At 37.2% G+C, this 18,879-nt stretch overlaps 1 protein-coding gene and 1 pseudogene across 1 annotated transcript; both read left to right on the forward strand.

The window, feature by feature from the left end:
- The first annotated feature begins 14,394 nt into the window (after nucleotides 1-14,394).
- On the forward strand, nucleotides 14,395-14,515 carry LOC125580989 (annotated as a pseudogene).
- Nucleotides 14,516-16,718: 2,203 nt separating this feature from the next.
- LOC106374633 (zinc finger protein ZAT8-like) lies at nucleotides 16,719-18,577 on the forward strand. Its single transcript, XM_048745736.1, has one exon. The coding sequence runs from the start codon at nucleotides 17,857-17,859 to the stop codon at nucleotides 18,385-18,387; it is 531 nt and encodes a 176-aa protein (XP_048601693.1). The 5' UTR covers nucleotides 16,719-17,856; the 3' UTR covers nucleotides 18,388-18,577.
- The last annotated feature ends 302 nt before the right edge of the window (nucleotides 18,578-18,879 follow it).

Here is an 18,879-nt window from a genome sequence, read left to right on the forward strand (position 1 = left end):
ATTGCCCATTTTTGGTGTAGCTCCAACAAAAAGTATCCCGTCGGTGAGTGGGGCTTATGGCCAGACTCTGAATCATCAAAATGTTTTCTTGATCCACATATTGTTCCAGTAATCGTGCATCCCAGTCCTTCAACTCGAAATCAATAAGATTGCTGAAGGTCATCTTGGGATGTACAACTGGGACTTTTGCTCGTGCTGGCCTCGCTGAGATCGAAGGAATTCAAGGGTCCTCCCATACATTAATTCCATATCCGGAATGCACCTTGCTCCTGATACCCAATAGTAGTAGCTTCCTCGCCGCTATAATACTCGTCCAAATATACGATGGGGTATCCACTGCTCCAGTTCGCAAGGGAGAACTTATACGGTAATATTTTCCCCGAAGAACTCTTGCCACTAATGAATCCGGAAATTGAACAAGTCGCCGGAGCTGTTTAGCTAGAAGAGGTAGATTGAATTCATGGATCATATGGAAACCAATTCCTCCCTCCTCTCTAGGCGCACACATTTTCTCCCATTTTGCCCAGTGAATTCCTCTCTTTGGTGGATTCGAACTGTGCAATGGCACTTGCTAGGTTTTCACATATCTCCAAGAGGAGCAGGAAACTGGACATGACGTAAGTCGGAAGAGCAAGCAATATAGATTTGATTAGGACCTCTTTTCCTCCCTTTGACAGCCATCTCCCAGTCCAACCATTCACTTTGTGTAGTAGCTTATCTTTTAAGAAAGCAAATAGCTTACACTTTGATCCACTAATATCCTCTGGGATTCCTAAGTAGGTTCCCATTCCTCCTTCCTTTTGAATTCCAAGTGTATCTTTGATCTGTTGTCGATCATTCGTTGGAATCCTTTTACCAAAGAGTAAAGAGGATTTATCAAAATTGATGCATTGACCTGATGCTTTCCCATATGTCCTGACTACTTTCATAACTTCTTCACATTCACGGGGCTCCGCCTTACAGAAGAAAATGCTATCATCAGCAAAGAGAAGGTGAGATACCGAGGGGCTAGCGCGAGCGACTCACATCCCCGTTATCTTCCCTTGATTCTCTGCGTGATTAAGAAGGCTAACGAGCGCTTCCGTGCAAAGAATAAATATGAAAGGAGACAAAGGATCTCCTTGGCGTAAACCTCTCCCAGGGACAATGTTTCCCTTCGGCTCACCATTCATGGCACTTTATACTTAACCGAAGTGATGCATCTCATAATCCAATCAATCCATATCTCCGAGAATCCCATCTTTCTCATGACCGCCTCAATGAATGACCATTCCATCCTATTGTATGCTTTGCTCATATCAGTCTTTATGGCCATTCTCTTAACTCTCCCCCCCCCCCCCGGTTTCTTTCGCAAAGCATGAAACATTTCCAGTGCTATCATGATATTATCTGTGATCTGTCTTCCAGCAACAAAGGCTGACTGGGTCTCAGATATCCTCTGTGGCATAACCTTCTTCAATCTTTGGCATAAGACCTTCGATATTATCTTATAGCTGACATTGCAAAGATTAATAGGCCTAAACTTTGTCATTTCATTCGGCTTTGTTGTCTTGGGGATCAAACAGATATTCGTATCATTCAGACCCTGTGCCATTGTCCCTTCAAAGAGAAACTGATTAACCATACGAGTTAAGTCCTCTTTGACAATATTCCAAAACTTCTGGTAGAAGAGGGCTGTCATTCCATCTGGTCCTGGGGCTTTCTCTGGATGCATAGCAAACAGAGCTAATTTGACCTCCCACTCAGTTACTGGGGCTGTAAGTGTATCGTTTACATCCCCAGTAATCGTTGGCGATACCTCTGCAAGCGCTTCAGCTATATCCTCTGGGTTAGAAGACTCAAATATTTGCCTAAAATAGCTAGTAGCAATGGCTACTAGTCCCTCTTCATCCTCCACCACATTCCATTTCCATCAATGAGCTGAGTTATCCTATTACGTGCTCTCCTTTGCTTTACTAGTGCATGATAGTATTTTGAGTTCCTGTCGCCTTCCCTTAACCGTAGGACCCTACTTTTCTATCTCCAAAACAACTCCTCTACCTTAAGAGCAGTAGATAGTTCCTTTAGAGCTTACGATATCTCCTCAGAAGTAGCATCATCATCCGCATAAAGGCCCTCTACCTTCTCCTTAAGCTCCTCCACTAACTTTTCTGAGTTCACATTGTTTTGCCTCCTCCATTGGGTCAAAGCTTTCCGACAGCTAGCAATATGTTCCATTATATTTGCTCCAAGAGGGAGATCCTCAAACTTCCATCCTTCCAGAATAACTTGCTTCAGCTCTTCATTGTCCAACCAACGCTTGTCAAATTTAAACTTCTTTTTCCTCCTTACTGGTTTCATGAGAACATGTGCTAGGACCGGACGATGATCCGAACCCCAGAGCCTGAGATACTTGACAGCTGAATGAGGGAAATTTTCATGTCAATCCTCATTTCCCACAGCTCTATTTAATCTGCATCTAATAGTTGCCCCTTTAACATTACTATATGGATGATATATATACCATGTATTTTAATAGTATTGATTATTACAAATGATAACAAAAATACAATTTACTTTTTATATGACTAATCAGATAGTTTATTCAATTTTATATACTATTATAAAGTATATGAGAAATTTAATCAATTTTTTTTAAAAATACTATAAATTTTTTCTTGGTTTTTAGCAAGTTAACCAGTGTCGGTTCACTGGTTAATAGTAGTTTTTGGGTTAATTAGTTTTTTAATTAATAAATTTTTACTAAATTCAAATTTTTTTGAAACATATTGATAGAATGTTACATGAAGAACATGAGCTATTCTGGATTATATACAGCCATCGGGTTTACCGGTCAGGTCTGAATCAGATTTGAAAGCCATTGCTTATATATTAATTTTTCTATAAACCACATATGTACCCTACTAAAAGGAGTTATCCTTTGTTTCTCCACGTGTGAAACTTCTGGCAAAGGTGGCAGCGAAACAAGGGGAGAAGGCCAAGAGAGGTCCTCCTAAGGCAAAGAATTCAGCAGCCTAAGGGGTCTTGCAGCTTTCTTTATTTCTGTTTTGAATAATGTTGGATTCATATATGAAATCCTTTAGAATTGAGTCTTGTCCTAGTGGCTTATTTTATCTGTCGTTTAGTTTTTCTGGGTTTGACTATCAGAGCTATGATGAGTTCTTGATGGATTGCAATTGGTTTGAAGGTCTTAATAAAAGTTATTGCCTTTGGTGTCAGTATGACTATGGTTTGGAATTGGATTATGGTTCCGTGCTGATTTTGTTCCCGATTCGTAGACGTTCCATTTTTCTTCTCTTTTCTCCAGCCAGGGTTTTCAATGAGGTTTTATATGTAGACATGTATCAGATGGTAATAATACTGTCTCTCCATATCAGGATGATGTGTTTATTGAGGTCCTGCTTTAGACTGACGAGTTACAGCTTGCTCCGGTACCCATGGTGCCTATTTGTTGGGAATTTATTTTATTTCTTGGAATCTTGTGACATGAGCGTCTTCAGCTTTTGGAATTATTTTGGTGGAAAGAACTAGGTTAAGGTTATTACGGGTTTGGTATACCCTTTTCGAATTTTAAAAGTTTGGCAATGGAGATCTAAGAAACGTTTGTACTATGGTAATGAAATTATTTGGTGTGGTTATCGGTTATTTGGTTTGGTGTGGTATATTCCTAGTGTTTTTTCTTGTGTTTCTTTTGGGGTTTGGAATTTATTTAAATGGTCTCGATGTCCCAATAATCAGATGGTTTTTTGGATACGGCATGCTACGAAGTTTAGACGGCCATGGAGATCTTCGAAACGTTGTTACGTCAGTGGAAAGATCTGGCTTGGTTATATGATTATACGGCTTGTTCCGAAGGGCTTATATGCTACGGATAACTATGAATTTGAGGTCCCTATGGTTTTTCAAGTCTTGCACACGGTGTGTGTACCAACTTTTGTCTGCATACATATGGTTTCTCTTTTTTATAATAGTGGTGATCGGTTACAGTACGACTCTATCCTTCAAGATATGAGTTACCCTGAACAGTTTTTTTAGTGTGAGATATGAAAATTTTGAGTTGGAACTGCCAGGGATTAGGTAGTAGTTGGACTTTCAGTTATCTAAGAGAAATTTGGTCCAAACATAAACCAGTTTTTCTTTTTTCTCTCAGAAACAAAGCAACAATTTGATTTTGTTCAATCGGTTCAGTTTCATTTCGGTTATAGTCATCTTCATACGGTAGATCCTAGAGGCAGAAGTGGTGGTCTAGCTCTCTTTTACGATTCTTCCTATAAGGTTAACATTATTTCATCAAGCAATCGAATTATTGATGTGGAGACAGAGTATGAAGGGAAACGGATTTTTATATCTTTTATATATGGGGAACCTAACCAAACTCTCCGGGACCACTAACCAAACTCTCCGGGACCACGTCTGGGAGAGAGTAACATGAGTCGGCATCGCTCGCGATGAACCATGGTTTATTATTGGTGATCTTAACGAGATTACGGGAAATCATGAGAAACAAGGTGGTGTTCTGTGTCATGCAGATACCTTTTTGTCCTTTAATAATATGATTGAAAATTGTGGTTTGCTAGAATTTCCAAGTTTAGGTAATACTTTGTCATGGAGTGGGAGGAGGAATAAGAAAGTAGTAAAATGCTGGTTAGATCGGGCACTTGGGAATACTGAGTGGCATAATTTGTTCCCATGCTCCCATGTAGAATATCTAGGGATGATTGGTTCAGATCACAGACCTATTGTGGCCTCTATTGATAACAAAGTACTTAAATTTCGTCAGCAATTTCGGTTTGATAAGCGATGGATAGGGGAAGATGGGCTTATGGAATCCATCACGAGAGGTTGGAACTCGAGGAGTGGACGGGGGGAAGTAGGGGTCGTTGACAAGATTCATAATTGTAGACATGAGATTTCGGTTTGGAAAAAGGCGAATCCGCCATATGGAAAGGAGAAAATAAATACACTACAAAAGGCACTGAAGGAAATTCAAAATGATTTCTCAAAGACAAATGATGAGGTTTTGGAGGTCTCTCGGAAATTACAGGAAGCATACCGGGACGAGGAACAATATTGGGAACAAAAGAGTAGGACGAAATGGCATACTTGCGGTGATCGGAACACAAAATTTTACCATGCCCTCACTAAACAAAGGCGGATTCAGAACAGAATTATTGGTCTATATAATGAAGAAGGTAACTGGGTTAATTCGGAATCTAAGGTAGAGGAGGTAGCAGTTAAGTATTTTACAGATTTGTTTCATACGTTTTCTCATGAAGAGTTTGATAGTTTCTTGGAGGAAGTTCCGAACTCGATAACGGAAGTTCAAAATCAAAAACTAATGGCTAAGGCCACGGAGGAAGAGGTGAAAACATCACTTTTTATGATGCACCCGGAGAAAGCCCCTGGTCCGGATGGAATGACTGCACTTTTTTATCAACAGTCGTGGTCAATCATTAAAAAAGATTCGGTGGATATGGTTAATAGTTTCCTACTCGGAACTCCACATCATCCGGGATATGGTAGAACGATCGCATGGTCGCGAGAAACTCGTCAGTACTCCTGCTCGGATCCTCTTTCTCGACCCCACGATGGATCAGAACCGGGAACGACTTCTCTTTGGGAGGAGTCATTGAACCATAATGAGCAACCCACCATGCCTCGTTCTCGGCGAGATGTACCGAGTGAGGCACGAACTCCATCTTCGGAACAATGAACTCTTCGTAAGCACTCGCGGATGAAGACCCTTTTTCGCAACCTTTTTCTTGCTCGACATCTTTATACTTCTCTTGAGAAAAATAGAGAAAAAGGGTGGGGAGAAAGGAAGAAAGTTTTTTCTTAAGAAAGATCTTAGAGAAAGACAAAGAAAGTGAAAAAATTATGAAACAAGTTACCTCCCTTCTTATAGGCATGAGGATTTACTATTCAAGCTCGGACTTTCGGATATTAATTCCATCCATCACGCCTAAGTTGCCAAACATGCCTAACCGCACGCTAGGATCCTACGATGCATGATCCTAATGGGCTGGGGGGCTAACTGTTGGGGTCAAAAACGGTTACGACGGAATTACCACCCGAAAATCTTCGGAGATCGTATCTCCGAAAGAGATAGTAAAAAGAAGGATACAACTTTCGTAAAATATAACCAATACGAAGTTTTTACGAAGAAGTATCCTTGAAGATTCAAACCAAACAAACCAGACTCGGTCGTTGCGTAATTACTGCGCATACACGCCGTCCGGTCGCTACGTAGCAACCAAGTCTGGGCCGATATCGGCCGCTGCATAGCGACCGAACGTCCGACCCACTCGGTCGCTATGTAGCGACCAAGCTCGAGCCAAAGCTCGGTCGCTACGTAGCGACCGAGATCGAGCCAAAGCTCGGTCGCTACGTAGCGACTTAGCACAGCTCGGTCGCTACGTAGCGACCGAGCGCTCGTCCCGCTCGGTCGCTATGTTGCGACCGAGCGTTCATCCCGCTCGGTCGCTACGTAGCAACCGAGCTCGAGCCAAAGATCGGTTGCTACGTAGCGACTGAGCGCTCTTCCCGCTCGGTCGCTACGTAGCTATCGGGCTCGAGCCAAAGATCGGTCGCTGTGTAGTGATTGAACCCTCCCGAACATCGATACGACACCAGTCCATGCATTCTCGCCAAACCTTCAAATGCTATCTCCCGAAGACCGTAGCAGGCTCAGTCCATGTTTTCCGCTATTATAACTCCTCGATCAAACTTTGCGGATTAGAAACCGCGGAAAATTCGTTCATTGTCAGAAGAAATCGTAGTAAACTTGTCGAGTCGGAAGACGGCCCAAAGGGACCTAAAACACGATTCGAGGCCCATTCTACGATTTCTTAACCAAAAGCCCGTAAACCACAGTACGGTTTACGCTTGGTTCACAAGGAAGGATAAATGTCAAGTTTCCGCGGATAAATATGGAAGTTTTGAAGATAATTGTGAAGATCGGGAAAAATGGAATATCTCCATTTTATGCTATGACGGCTTAAGGGCAGAAGAGTAAAAGCGTAAACCGACCTTGGAGCTAGTATATAAGAAGTCCTAGGCGAGGAGCATGGGAGAGAACTTTTTCAGAGCAAACTTAGCACTTAGAGCAATTTAGGCAATTTTCCGTTTTTGTTATTTCGAGCTGCGACTCAATTAGGTTTAGCCGTCTTAGGGTTGCCAGAACTAGGAATCTCGCCGACAGCTCTCGAGCCCAGGCTTATACCTTGTTGTAAACGCTCATACGCAAATTCGGAAATAAGATCTTCTTTGCTTCTCTTTTTCGATTTCTTATTTTTATCGTTGTTATTCTCGTGTTCTGATTGCTTGACGTGTGGTAATTAGCAGATATCCGGGTCCTCTGGGAAATTAGGGTTTTCCTAGTTTCCTTATTTAAACGGAAATCGACAGTGCGAATTTCGGTTCCCACAACGTGTGGGGCAGATGAGGAGTCCATAAATAATGTCCTTTTCGAATGTCCCCCAGCACTACAAACATGGGCACTTTCGAGGATCCCGTCCTCCCCGGCAATTTTTCCATCATCTTCGGTTTTCACCAGTATGGATTATCTATTTTGGAGACACCGAAGGAGGATGACTTTAGTTATTTCCCTTGGATACTATGGTATACATGGAAGACAAGAAATGATAAGATTTACTCGAACAGGAATGGAAACCCGTTGGAGATTCTTCGGCTGGCTGATGTGGAATGTACGGTTTGGATGGAGGCTCAATTATTAGTGAACCGACCTCTGGAAAATTCCCAGCGTGAGAACTTACAACAGACGGATTATACGTCTTTGGAAAATACTAGAGTTTGTTCTATTGATGGAGCCTGGAAAGAAGATGACATATTTATAGGACAAGGGTGGTTCTGCCGAAAGAGTGGCTCGACAGATGTTATGATAGGGGCGATGATTCTTCGTAGAAGCCTGTCACTCCTGCATGCTGAGTGTGAAGCACTAATTTGGGCAATGGAGTGCATGAAGACCCTACAATTTTTTTGATGTAGTTTTTGCGACGGATTTTTTTCAATTGGTGAAGATAGTGTCGACACCTGAAGAATGGCCAGCTTTCTCTACACACATGGAAGAATTCAGCCGCAATAAGACTTTCTTCCCTGTCTTTCGGATCAGACATATTCCAAGAGCACAAAACACCTTGGTGGACAAACTTGCACGTGGTGCGAGGAGTTCTCCTTCAGCTATGCTTTATGTGGATTCTATCCCACCGATTTGGCTTGCTGAATCGGTTGGATCAGCTTAGTAGTTCTAAATGTTGTTGTCAAAAAAAAAAATAATAATAATTTGTATACTTTCTTCACACCATTTAAATGTGATGCACTATTAGTCCTCGACATTTTGTTTCAATTCGAGTATTTTAGTTTTTGGTGTTTTGATTCTATAAATATAGAAACTGTTCAGGTATTTACAAAGTTTGGTTCGGTTCAGTAGTAAAGTTGGGAACCAGGTCAGTTTAAATTTCCAGGTCCATAAATATATGATCTACTTGGTTTATGAAATCCAATTCAGTTTTTTTTTCGGTTTGTTATGGTTCAGTTCGTGCTTTTGGATAAATTTGCTTAGACTTATACATTATCTTATATTGAAATTCGTTAAAATATATTTAATTTCAAAAACAAACTCGCGATTAAAAAAACGCGGGTCAAAATCTAGTTTATCATATTAAATAGCATTTAAATACATACGACTTTAACGAAATCTTCGGTAGATGATTATTGGAACTAACCAATGTTAACCAAATAAAACCTATCACAACCAACAATCCTTCTGCACGTCTAATAGAGCACGTACCGATATTAACTAACAAATGAAGATTACTATTATTTACAATATATAATACCAAATCATATAGTTTTTCTTATATAAATTTATATTTGCATCTTATATTATATATTAAAAAAGAAGTCACGACCTTGATTCATGTAAGATTTTTTTAAAAATGGACTTAATGAACATATTCTTAGAAAGTCATATTACATTTAATCTCTAATCTTATCATTTAAATTTTGGGCCTACCAAAATTTTTTATTGGGCTATCAATAATTGGATTTAAACTATAGATGATCCATTGGATTTATAGATTGTATAAATTAAATAGATATAATTTAATGTTGTAATACTATACCTCTGTATGTTAATTATTTAAATATTTGTCGATGTTAAATTTTAAAATTATGAAGATTTTTTTTAAATAACCGAAACCATATAATTTAACAATGATTAATCTCTACTACCTTAAACCAATGAAAACAAAATTTAAACTATAGTTTATTTTAAACAAAAACTAAATTTTTAATTATTTACTCGATAATATAAATCTGTGAAGGTAAGATTTTAATTTTTTAAAAACTTTCTAAATTTGTGAAATGTTACAATTTTTTGAATATGACAATAAAACAATATTTTACTAATCTTTATATATATAGTTACGATTTTAATAATGAAATAATAATCCGAAAATATATATATAAAAGAAGATACAAATACATGTGAAAGTTTGAAACAATCTATTCAATGAAAAAAATATACCGTAAACTTATTATGTTTTAAAAATTGATAGACAAATATATATTATAATATATTCAAATTTAGAATTGAAAACAAAATGTTTATATAAAAATAAATGAAAACAAAAATCCGCGCAGTTGCGGAGGTCGAGATCTAGTTCTTTTATTAAAACAAAATCCGCATATTCAAGCGGGCACTATTCTAATTAGTGCTTAACAAAAGAGATTATTTATTAAAAATAACTAATTCATGTTAAACGCCATTAGAATTGATGACTACGTAATAAAAAGGAAAGAAACACATCACCATTTACTTTTTTGTCCCTTAGTAGATTATATTGATTTTGAAACCAATAATTACAAACAAACCCGGCAAAATCAAATTTATAATTTTAACTAGAAAAAGACTTTATAATTTTATATATATATATATATATAATAGTAATTAATATAAACTAGTTTTTATATTTGAAGTTTAAAGGTGTTCTTATCCAAAAGTAAAACATCAAATCTAACTTCAAAATTATTTGTATTTTATACTATGATCTTTATATTTGTCATAATTAATTTAAATTCATATAAATTTTATAAATAACTAGCACATATATAAAAATATTATAGCAATATTAATTAATAAATTAAATATAAATTTATAAATAGAAATGCATAATTAAATATTAAAATAAAAGAAAAATACAACATTATACCATAAAATTATCTACGTAATGCTCCCATATATGATCAACTAGTGCATTTCGAAGTTAAAAATGACCCTTTATTTTTAATTTATAGATTATGAACCAAAAATTGTTGAAATAGGGTATCCTCATTTACCGTCATTTCAACAGTTGCCTTTTCCACTGATCTTGAATCATTTATCGGCGCATTGATATCACATTCACCCTTAATTGTCAAGTCATGTTCGGTGATAGTTTGATATCATCAAATGAACAAATCCTTGATTTTGTAATATATACATTTGTGTGATGATTATGTCTTCATGTACCTTTTAAATTTTTTTACTAAGTTTCTTTTGTAATATTTTTTTGTCTAAATATAGATTTAAACCATTTTAAATTTATTTTAAAGTTTTATTTAATTTTATGTGTAAACTGTAAATTTATTTTAAAAAATAGAAATATTTATGAAATATAAAATTTTTAGGGATTAAAAAGATAAATCGAGTAAATATTTAAGAATCATAAATGTTATGTGTAATTGTAAGGAAAAAAATATAAATAAAAATATGAAATATTTATGAGATATAAAAGTACTAAGGATTAAAACAATAAATCGAGTAAATATTAAAGAATCATAAATGTTATGTGTAATTGTAAGGAACAAAATATAAATATAAATATAAAATTTCAAATTTGAAGTTTTGAAATTACTTTTTGGAAGAGAAAAATTTAGATTTGAAATTATATAATCTCTTTTGGAGATGCTCTAAGCGCACTACAACAGTTGGAATCCAAAGTATATGAGGACGGACTCCTTGTCGGTTCAGAAAAGATTAGATCAAATCATTTCGTTATTCATTCACTCGTTGATTTATAGGGATCAAAGAAACACACACTCGATGTAATAAATGCTTTATATTGAATAAATTTGACATTTATTCGAAAAGAAAAATCTAGCAATTGCCTCATTTTGAAGACGGTTGAGATTAGTGTTGTGGGAAAGTGTTTGGGCATTTCCAATCCCACTGCATTTGTTACTCTAAAATAGAGTTAAATAGAATATGGAGTAAAAAATACTCTAACATTTTTTTTCCATAACGGAGCAGGTTTACTTCATAAATGGAGTAATATATTTTTTATTTTTTTATTACTCTGTTATTGAGTGACAAATAGAGTAGAGTAAAATCATTTTTTCTCAATATTCTATTTTATTCAATATTTGAAGGAACAAAATAAAGTTTTACATTGCAGATGCTCTTAAACGCTGTCAGAAACAGCTCTTCGAACCATTTTCTATTAAAGTAAGAATCTCTCCACCATACGACTATAATCCCTGGTATATTTTCGTTTGTATGTACCAATATCACGAGCCCAATGGTTGGACCTTCCTGCATCCATGTTGCGAGTTCAAACCTTGTTGGAAGGAACTACCTCACGATTGTCCCTGGACACCTCACACAGGTATGGGCCCTTGCTTTCACCTCATTTACAAACCCGGTGCGCTATCCAACCCGTGGGTCACGCGCCCCCATAAGATTAGTCTGGGCCTGTTTGGACCTGAGATTTACTCCTCAGTTATCAAAAAAAAAATCACGAACGAAACAGTTTTGAGTTGCATCTTTAAAGTAAATCCAAAAGTAACAATAAATTATGATCTACATTATATATATATACACTTAACAATATCATACAAGTACTGAGTTCTGAGTTTTGATAATATTCCACTCTCAACCTATTACCTATCTCATAACCCAATATAAAGAGAAACAGAGAGACTCTTGAAATTTCTGTGTATTGATAATGTGATATCAAGATCACATATATACAACTCGAACTGCAAGAGTTGTCATATATATGTGATAGGTTGAGAACTTCCCTATTGAGTTCTGTGTTTTTATATCAGGAGTATCTTAAGGAGGATACTAGGTAAGTTACGAATTTCCGTAGATTACAGAGGAAACTAGAACAAACTCAAAGAATATTCTATACACGGTTAACACGGTCCCCTAGGATGTGCTTGTGTTGTCATTGTACCCTTCTATTCTGTTGTGGTGTTCCCACACATGAAATTTCATGAACAATTTGACACCTTTGATAGAAATCGGTTAGACACAGAAACTCAGACCATTATCGCTTTTATTGTCTGTATTTTCGTTTGAAACTGTCTTTTCGGTGAGAGAGAAGAAGTTTTTCAGTTGAGTCGATGCTTCCCATTTCTTATTCAATAGATATAACCAAACTCCTCTTGATTAATCATCTACTATGTTTAAAAATATGTAGCACCAAAATGAGAAGGAGTCCGGTATGGCTCCCAAAGATCAACATGAATAAGCTAAAAATTCTTAGAAGTTTTATTTATACTGATAAGAGAACAATCTCTGGTTTTCTTTGCGCGGAGACATACATCACACGCTTTATTAAAAAATGACAAAGAAACAGAAGAAGAAACACCAGGCAGAAACTTCGCAACTTTCGCAGAAGGATAACCCATCCGACCTAAGCCACAGCTCGTACGATTTTTCTTCCTTCAATGTGACTGATGCTGCGATCTCCATGCTACGAAATTGAAATGTTCCTCTTACTTGCTTACCCGCTCCAATCACGATCCTCGAAATGTGGTCCTGAACAACAAGGAAGTTATCAGCCATCTGAACAACACATTTGTTTTCATCCATCAACTGTCCAACAGAAATCAAATCTGATATCAACTCTTCTACGTAATAGACAGATTTCATAACTAAGTCTACCCCTAGATACACTGTTCCTTCTTTCAAAGAGACCTGTTCTCTTCCATCTGCCATAACAATCAGAACTGGAGCCATATCTCTAATGTTTTTCAAGACATTAAATCTTCCAATAAGGCGATGTGATGCACTGGTATCCATAATCCAGGAAGTAAAAATAGCCTTACCAGACAATTTTTCGATAGTATCATTTCTTGCATTTCTATTGATGATGGTCTTGATTGACTACCATTGCTGTTCGGTCAGACCACCCACACCATCTCAGTCTTGATCAGTTAAGACGTAATTCACCTGAACATGCTTATGCGACTCGTGATCTGGAACATTAACGTAATTTGCATACACAGTTTGTCCCCGTCCTCGACCTTCACTTGAACCAGCTCATGATCCTCTACGGCCTATACCTTGGAGTGTTTGGCTCTTTGGTCTATCTCCCCACCATTCAGGGTATCCAGTCATGCCGTAACAGCTCTCAGAAGAGTGCCTGGTACGGTTGCAATGTTTGCGCAAGATGCCTCCTTCTCCAAGTAAACATGCCTTTGTTTGAACCGCAAAGGCTGCTACTTCTGGTCTCTCTTTTCCACTGGAACGGAGATCCTCTTCTTGTCTCACAATATTGTACACTTCCTCGGGTCTAGCAACAAGACTTGATCGCACTGTGCGAAACTGATCATATAAACCGAACAAGAACTGATGCCCCTTCTCCTCTTCTCGATCAGCTTCTTGTGATGTGCCAAGATCACAAACACAGTGAACACATTGGCGGATTCTTAAAGGCCGATAGGTTGCAAAACTATCCCAAATTTGATTCAGCTTTCCATAATACGATTTGATTGCAATTCCTCTCTGCTTGCAACACACGAGTTCAGCTTTAATTTGCTGAATTCCAGGACCATCAGCATTGAAAATGCTTCTTCAGATGATCCCACAAATTTTTTGCAACGTCTCTGTGAGACAGGTTCGAATGGAACACCGAGTCAATCGTCATCTTTATCCATGACAAAAGGAATGCCTGAATAGTCCACCAATCTTCTGGCTAAGGAGAGTCGTCCCCTGGTTTCGAAATCGTTCCATCAAGAAATCTGAATTCCTTTCGAGATGTTAAAGCCGTTTTCATACTACATGTCCACTCATCATAATTGGTTCCTTTCAAGAGCAGATGTGAGATCGCGGCACCTGGGTTGTCAGCTGAGGTCAGGTCGTAAGGCGAGATGGTCTGTGACAACCGGCCCCGTGGGAACTACCTGCCCTGTGGGCCCCAGGCTCACAGCGCTGCAGCGCACCGACCCCAACCCCTCCATTATGATTTCTCTCTAACTCCATAATTAGGTTGTTGGTGAGCCTCGAACCCAGGACCTCACCCTTTAACAGCATTCCCACTGGACAAGCTGTCACCAATTAACAGGTCAATTGGTGACAGCTTGTCCAGTGGGAATGTTGTTAAAGGGTGCGATCATACCAGCACTAATGCACCGGATCCCATCAGAATTCCGCAGGTAAGCGTGCTTGGGCGAGAGTAGTACTAGGATGGGTGACCTATCGGGAAGTGATTCGAGATAGCGTGCGAGTGAGGCCAAAGCATGGGAAAAGGTCGGGCGGTGATTGCAGGGTCAGTAAACAATGATTTCGAGCCTTGAAAAAATTAACGGACCGACCGTCAGATGGAATGGGGCCCACGGGCCGAGAGAGTGGGCGTGGGTGGCCCATTAGCCGTGGGCGGTCGGGGCGTTATATGGTCCTTCTCACCTCTGTTGCAGCTGCTACTCCAGCAACAGTAGTCGGGTTCGCCATTATCAAGTTTCAGAGTTTTTCAAAATTATTAATGTCAGGCTCTGATACCATAAAGAGGAACAGATAGACTCTGGAAATTTATGTGTATTGATAACATGATATCAAGGTCACATTTATACAACTCGAACTACAAAAAATCAGGAGTATCTACGCTAAACTTGACTCTGTTACGTAAGTTCCGATATTCCCTAGATTACAGAGGAAACTAGAACAAACTCAAAGAGTATTCTTATCTACACAGTTAGCATAAACCGAGAGATAACCTAACTGATAACCAAGCTCCAATACAGTAGTTGTCACAAGCAAAGACTGAAAGTCGTAGAGACCACAATGAGAAGTTGCTCATTCTCTATCTATACTCTTTCTCAAAAGAACTAGAGATCATGATTCAGATGTTGCTTCTTTTGAAGAGAATGAAATTTTACCTATTGATTTCTACAGCGAATACAAAAAAAAACTACAAAATATATACTATGTAGCCATTACAAAAAATATTCTAAAGGCATTTAAACTTGATATGGACACCAAATGCTCATATTAAAATTAAAGGTCCAATGGGCAAAAGCGGTTACAACCGTATAGAAACTCGACGACAAGCTGATAAGAAAAAACACCTAAGACATGACGAAGGATATATAGATGTTGCTAAGGAGAGAAGAGAACCATAGAGAAGCTCGACGACAAGCTGATAAACAAAAACCACTAAGACATGACGAAGGATAGATGTGGCTAAGGAAAGAAAAGACCATAGAGAAGCTTCACTTGTAATCCTAAAGCCCACATTAGAAAGCACGCTAAGAAGTCGAAAATAACGTTGAAGAACCCAACCAATGGGCTTTGAGAGTATGAAGTCCGAAAACCTCCGCAGAAGATAGCAGCTCCGGTGAGAGGGTCGTAAAACCAAATCTGTGAAGAACCGCCGATGCTTGAGACGGCGTAATGTGATGGAGATGCAGTGGTGATGTAGTATCGCGCTGATCTGGATAGTCCACACTCTTGCACAGTGGTTTCTGTGACGAGGAAAGGGGTAGGAGGACCGTAGGGCCGACTTTGTGAAGAACCGTCGATGCTTTAGACTGCGTAGTGTGATGGAGACGCAGCAGCGACGTAGTAACGAGTAAATCAGGCAAATCCACACTCTTGCACAGTAGATCCTATGAAGAGAAAAGGAGGTGTCAAGCTACGGCGAGAGACAAGCACAATAACCATGGAGACGTTGCGGCAGTTGACTAATACAATATCGAAACTGCGACAAATCTTTGAAGGGGTTGTCGCTTGAGACGAAAACTTCGCAATGGAAGATTCTGCGTACAAACCACAATCCAAAAGATGGTCAGAACCATGTAAAGTCTCGGTGGGGCATGAGAATAGTCGCGAACCAGACGCAAAAGATTCACCGGAGAATAACATTATACTCTTTTTTTTTGTCATCTTGATTCTCAATAACATTATACTCTATATTATCCAAAATAATGATTGATTGGATAAATTTAATTACACCTAAAGTGAAAATTTTATAAATATATAAATCTATAATAACATTATACTCTTTATTATCCAATCAACCATTATTAGAAAAGCTTTTAAAATAGCATTTAACTGATGCAAATGCTCTCTAAATATTTTTTGTCCAATGTTTTCATGTGAACCTTTTGGTAGAGCATTTGCATTTAGAATATATAAAAATTAAAAATCTTTTACTATAATTAATTTATTTTATTTAATAATATCACAAAATTATGTTGATATCCGTAAATTTAACTATTATTTTTAAAAATAAAAAAAATAAAAAAAATATTTTTCTTTTTAATAAGAATAATATTTTACATTTAAAAATAATGAATATATGTACAATTATATTTGATTTATTATGGTAAATAAAAGTATAAAAATTGATATATATATATATATTATTTAAAAATAAATAAATTATATATCATATACTAATTTTATATAATAACTTTATATATGAATCATTTACTGTTCTACCAAACATATTATTAAATATATTTACGAGAGCATACTAAGTCTACGGCATAAACATTCTACAATATATTAGAGAATTTATCTAAAATACCACAAATTAAGTACCACTTTTCAAAAAATACCCTCAATCAAAAATATACTAACAAATGGGTTTAGAGTTTAGTGATTATTGTTTAGGGTTTAGCATTAAAGGGTTGGGGTTGGATTTACAAATGTCTTATAAATATTTTGAAAACTTAGCATAGTGTTATTTTGTCACAAATTTATGGTATTTATGAAAATAGTCATTTATTAAAGATAAATTTGAAAAGTGGTATCAAACTTGTGGTAGAATTGAAATTTCAATTGTCTAAAATACCACAAGTTAAGTACCATTTTCAAAAATATTTCAATCAAAAATATACTAAAAGTTGGGTTTAGGATTTAATGATTATTGTTTAAAGTTTAGTATTAAAAGGTTGGGGTTGAGTTTACAAATGTTTTACAAATATTTTGAAAAATTAGCTTAGTGTTATTTTGTCACAAATTTATGGTATTTATGAAAATAATCATTCATGATAAATTTGAAAAGTGATATTAAACTCGTAGTAGAATTAAATTTCTCCAATATATTATCAGTTCTTAGTCATGAACTGTACCAATCAAGGCTTTAGTAATGCCCTAACGAGAGGAGAGCGAGTGGGGACTAAGAAACTTACTTGAGATTTGTATGGCTAATTGTTTTTTTATCTAGATATTAAAATTGTGGATGAAAAAGGAAATTACCAAGAACGTTCCGTTTCTTTCTTACTTAACGACTTGTTTCTTTTTTTCTTTTTTTGTTCGGGACCAAGACTTGTTTCTTCTTCTTTTTCGAGTCTTCTAAAGCGTTACGCGTGACGCAACTCGTGAGGCGATTTCCTTTCTCTTTCCACCACTTAATTACAAGAAACCCACTAGCTTACTTATGCTGCAAGTCACAATGGGTATTTCCTTCAATTAACATGTAAGTGCTCTGTGCTCACCCAATCTCGTTCTCCTATAAATACCAACCATCACTAGTCACACAACACACAAACGAAAACTCCTAACCTTAGAAAACAAACACACAAACGCCTAGAAAGTGAAGTCACTCGATTCAGTTTGGAACCATGGTTGCGAGAAGTGAGAATCGGAGTGTGAAAGATACGCCAGCGGAAAATGAGAATTTTGATCGGACCGTGGAAGATACGGCGACGAGTTGTCTGATGCTGTTACCTAGGGTAGGGAAATGCATCCGAGGAGAGAGTCGCATTTACCGATGCAAGACATGTATGAAAGAGTTCTCATCGTTCCAATCGTTGGGAGGCCATCGCGCAAGCCACAAGCCAATTAACAACTCCAGCGACGACTGTTCGTCATCAGGATCCGTTACAAAAAATACCAAAAAGCAGTCGTCACATACTTGTCCTATATGTGGCTTGGAATTTCCGATGGGACAAGCTCTCGGTGGTCACATGAGGAAGCATAGGAACGATAAAGAAAGCCTCGCGTTGGTTACACGCTCTTTTTTGCCCGAAGTGTTGACTACAACTTTGAAGAAATCGAGTAGTGGGAAGAGAGTGGCGTGTTTTGACTCGGAATTGGATTCGATGGAGGGTATAATCAATTTGAATTTGGAGTTGGGAATATCAATTTATTGATTTCGTTTTTCTTTACTATATTTTGAATATACTGCTGTAGTTCCTGTTTGTTGTAGTTTTGGTTTTATATATTAGCATATTCCATAGAGATATATAGTTTTAACTTCTCCATCGATGTGAACATATTTAGATTGTATCATCCAAGATTTGGTCATTTTATAATGGTGTAAAACTTTGAAAGTTTGAGCTATGAGCGGTTGCAGTTGGCTTATATATGTATAGTGTTGAAACTAGAATACAACTTAGTAATGTCAGTTTAGTAGTTATGGTCAGTGTCGGTCCGGAGTTCTACGGCGCCTAAAGCGCATTAAAAAAATTATGCTCTTTCTAATGAAAATAACTTCCTTACTTCTATAATGAAATTGAGTTTTAATAAGCTTAGCTTTTAAAACCAAAAAACAAAAATCATCAAAAACCCTAATATATTGATCTATCATCATATTTTTTTTGATAAAATGTGAAATTTATTGATCTGTGTAAAGAATGACCATT

The sequence above is a fragment of the Brassica napus genome, chromosome C1 (genome assembly GCF_020379485.1).
Source record: "Brassica napus cultivar Da-Ae chromosome C1, Da-Ae, whole genome shotgun sequence".
NCBI lineage: Eukaryota > Viridiplantae > Streptophyta > Magnoliopsida > Brassicales > Brassicaceae > Brassica > Brassica napus.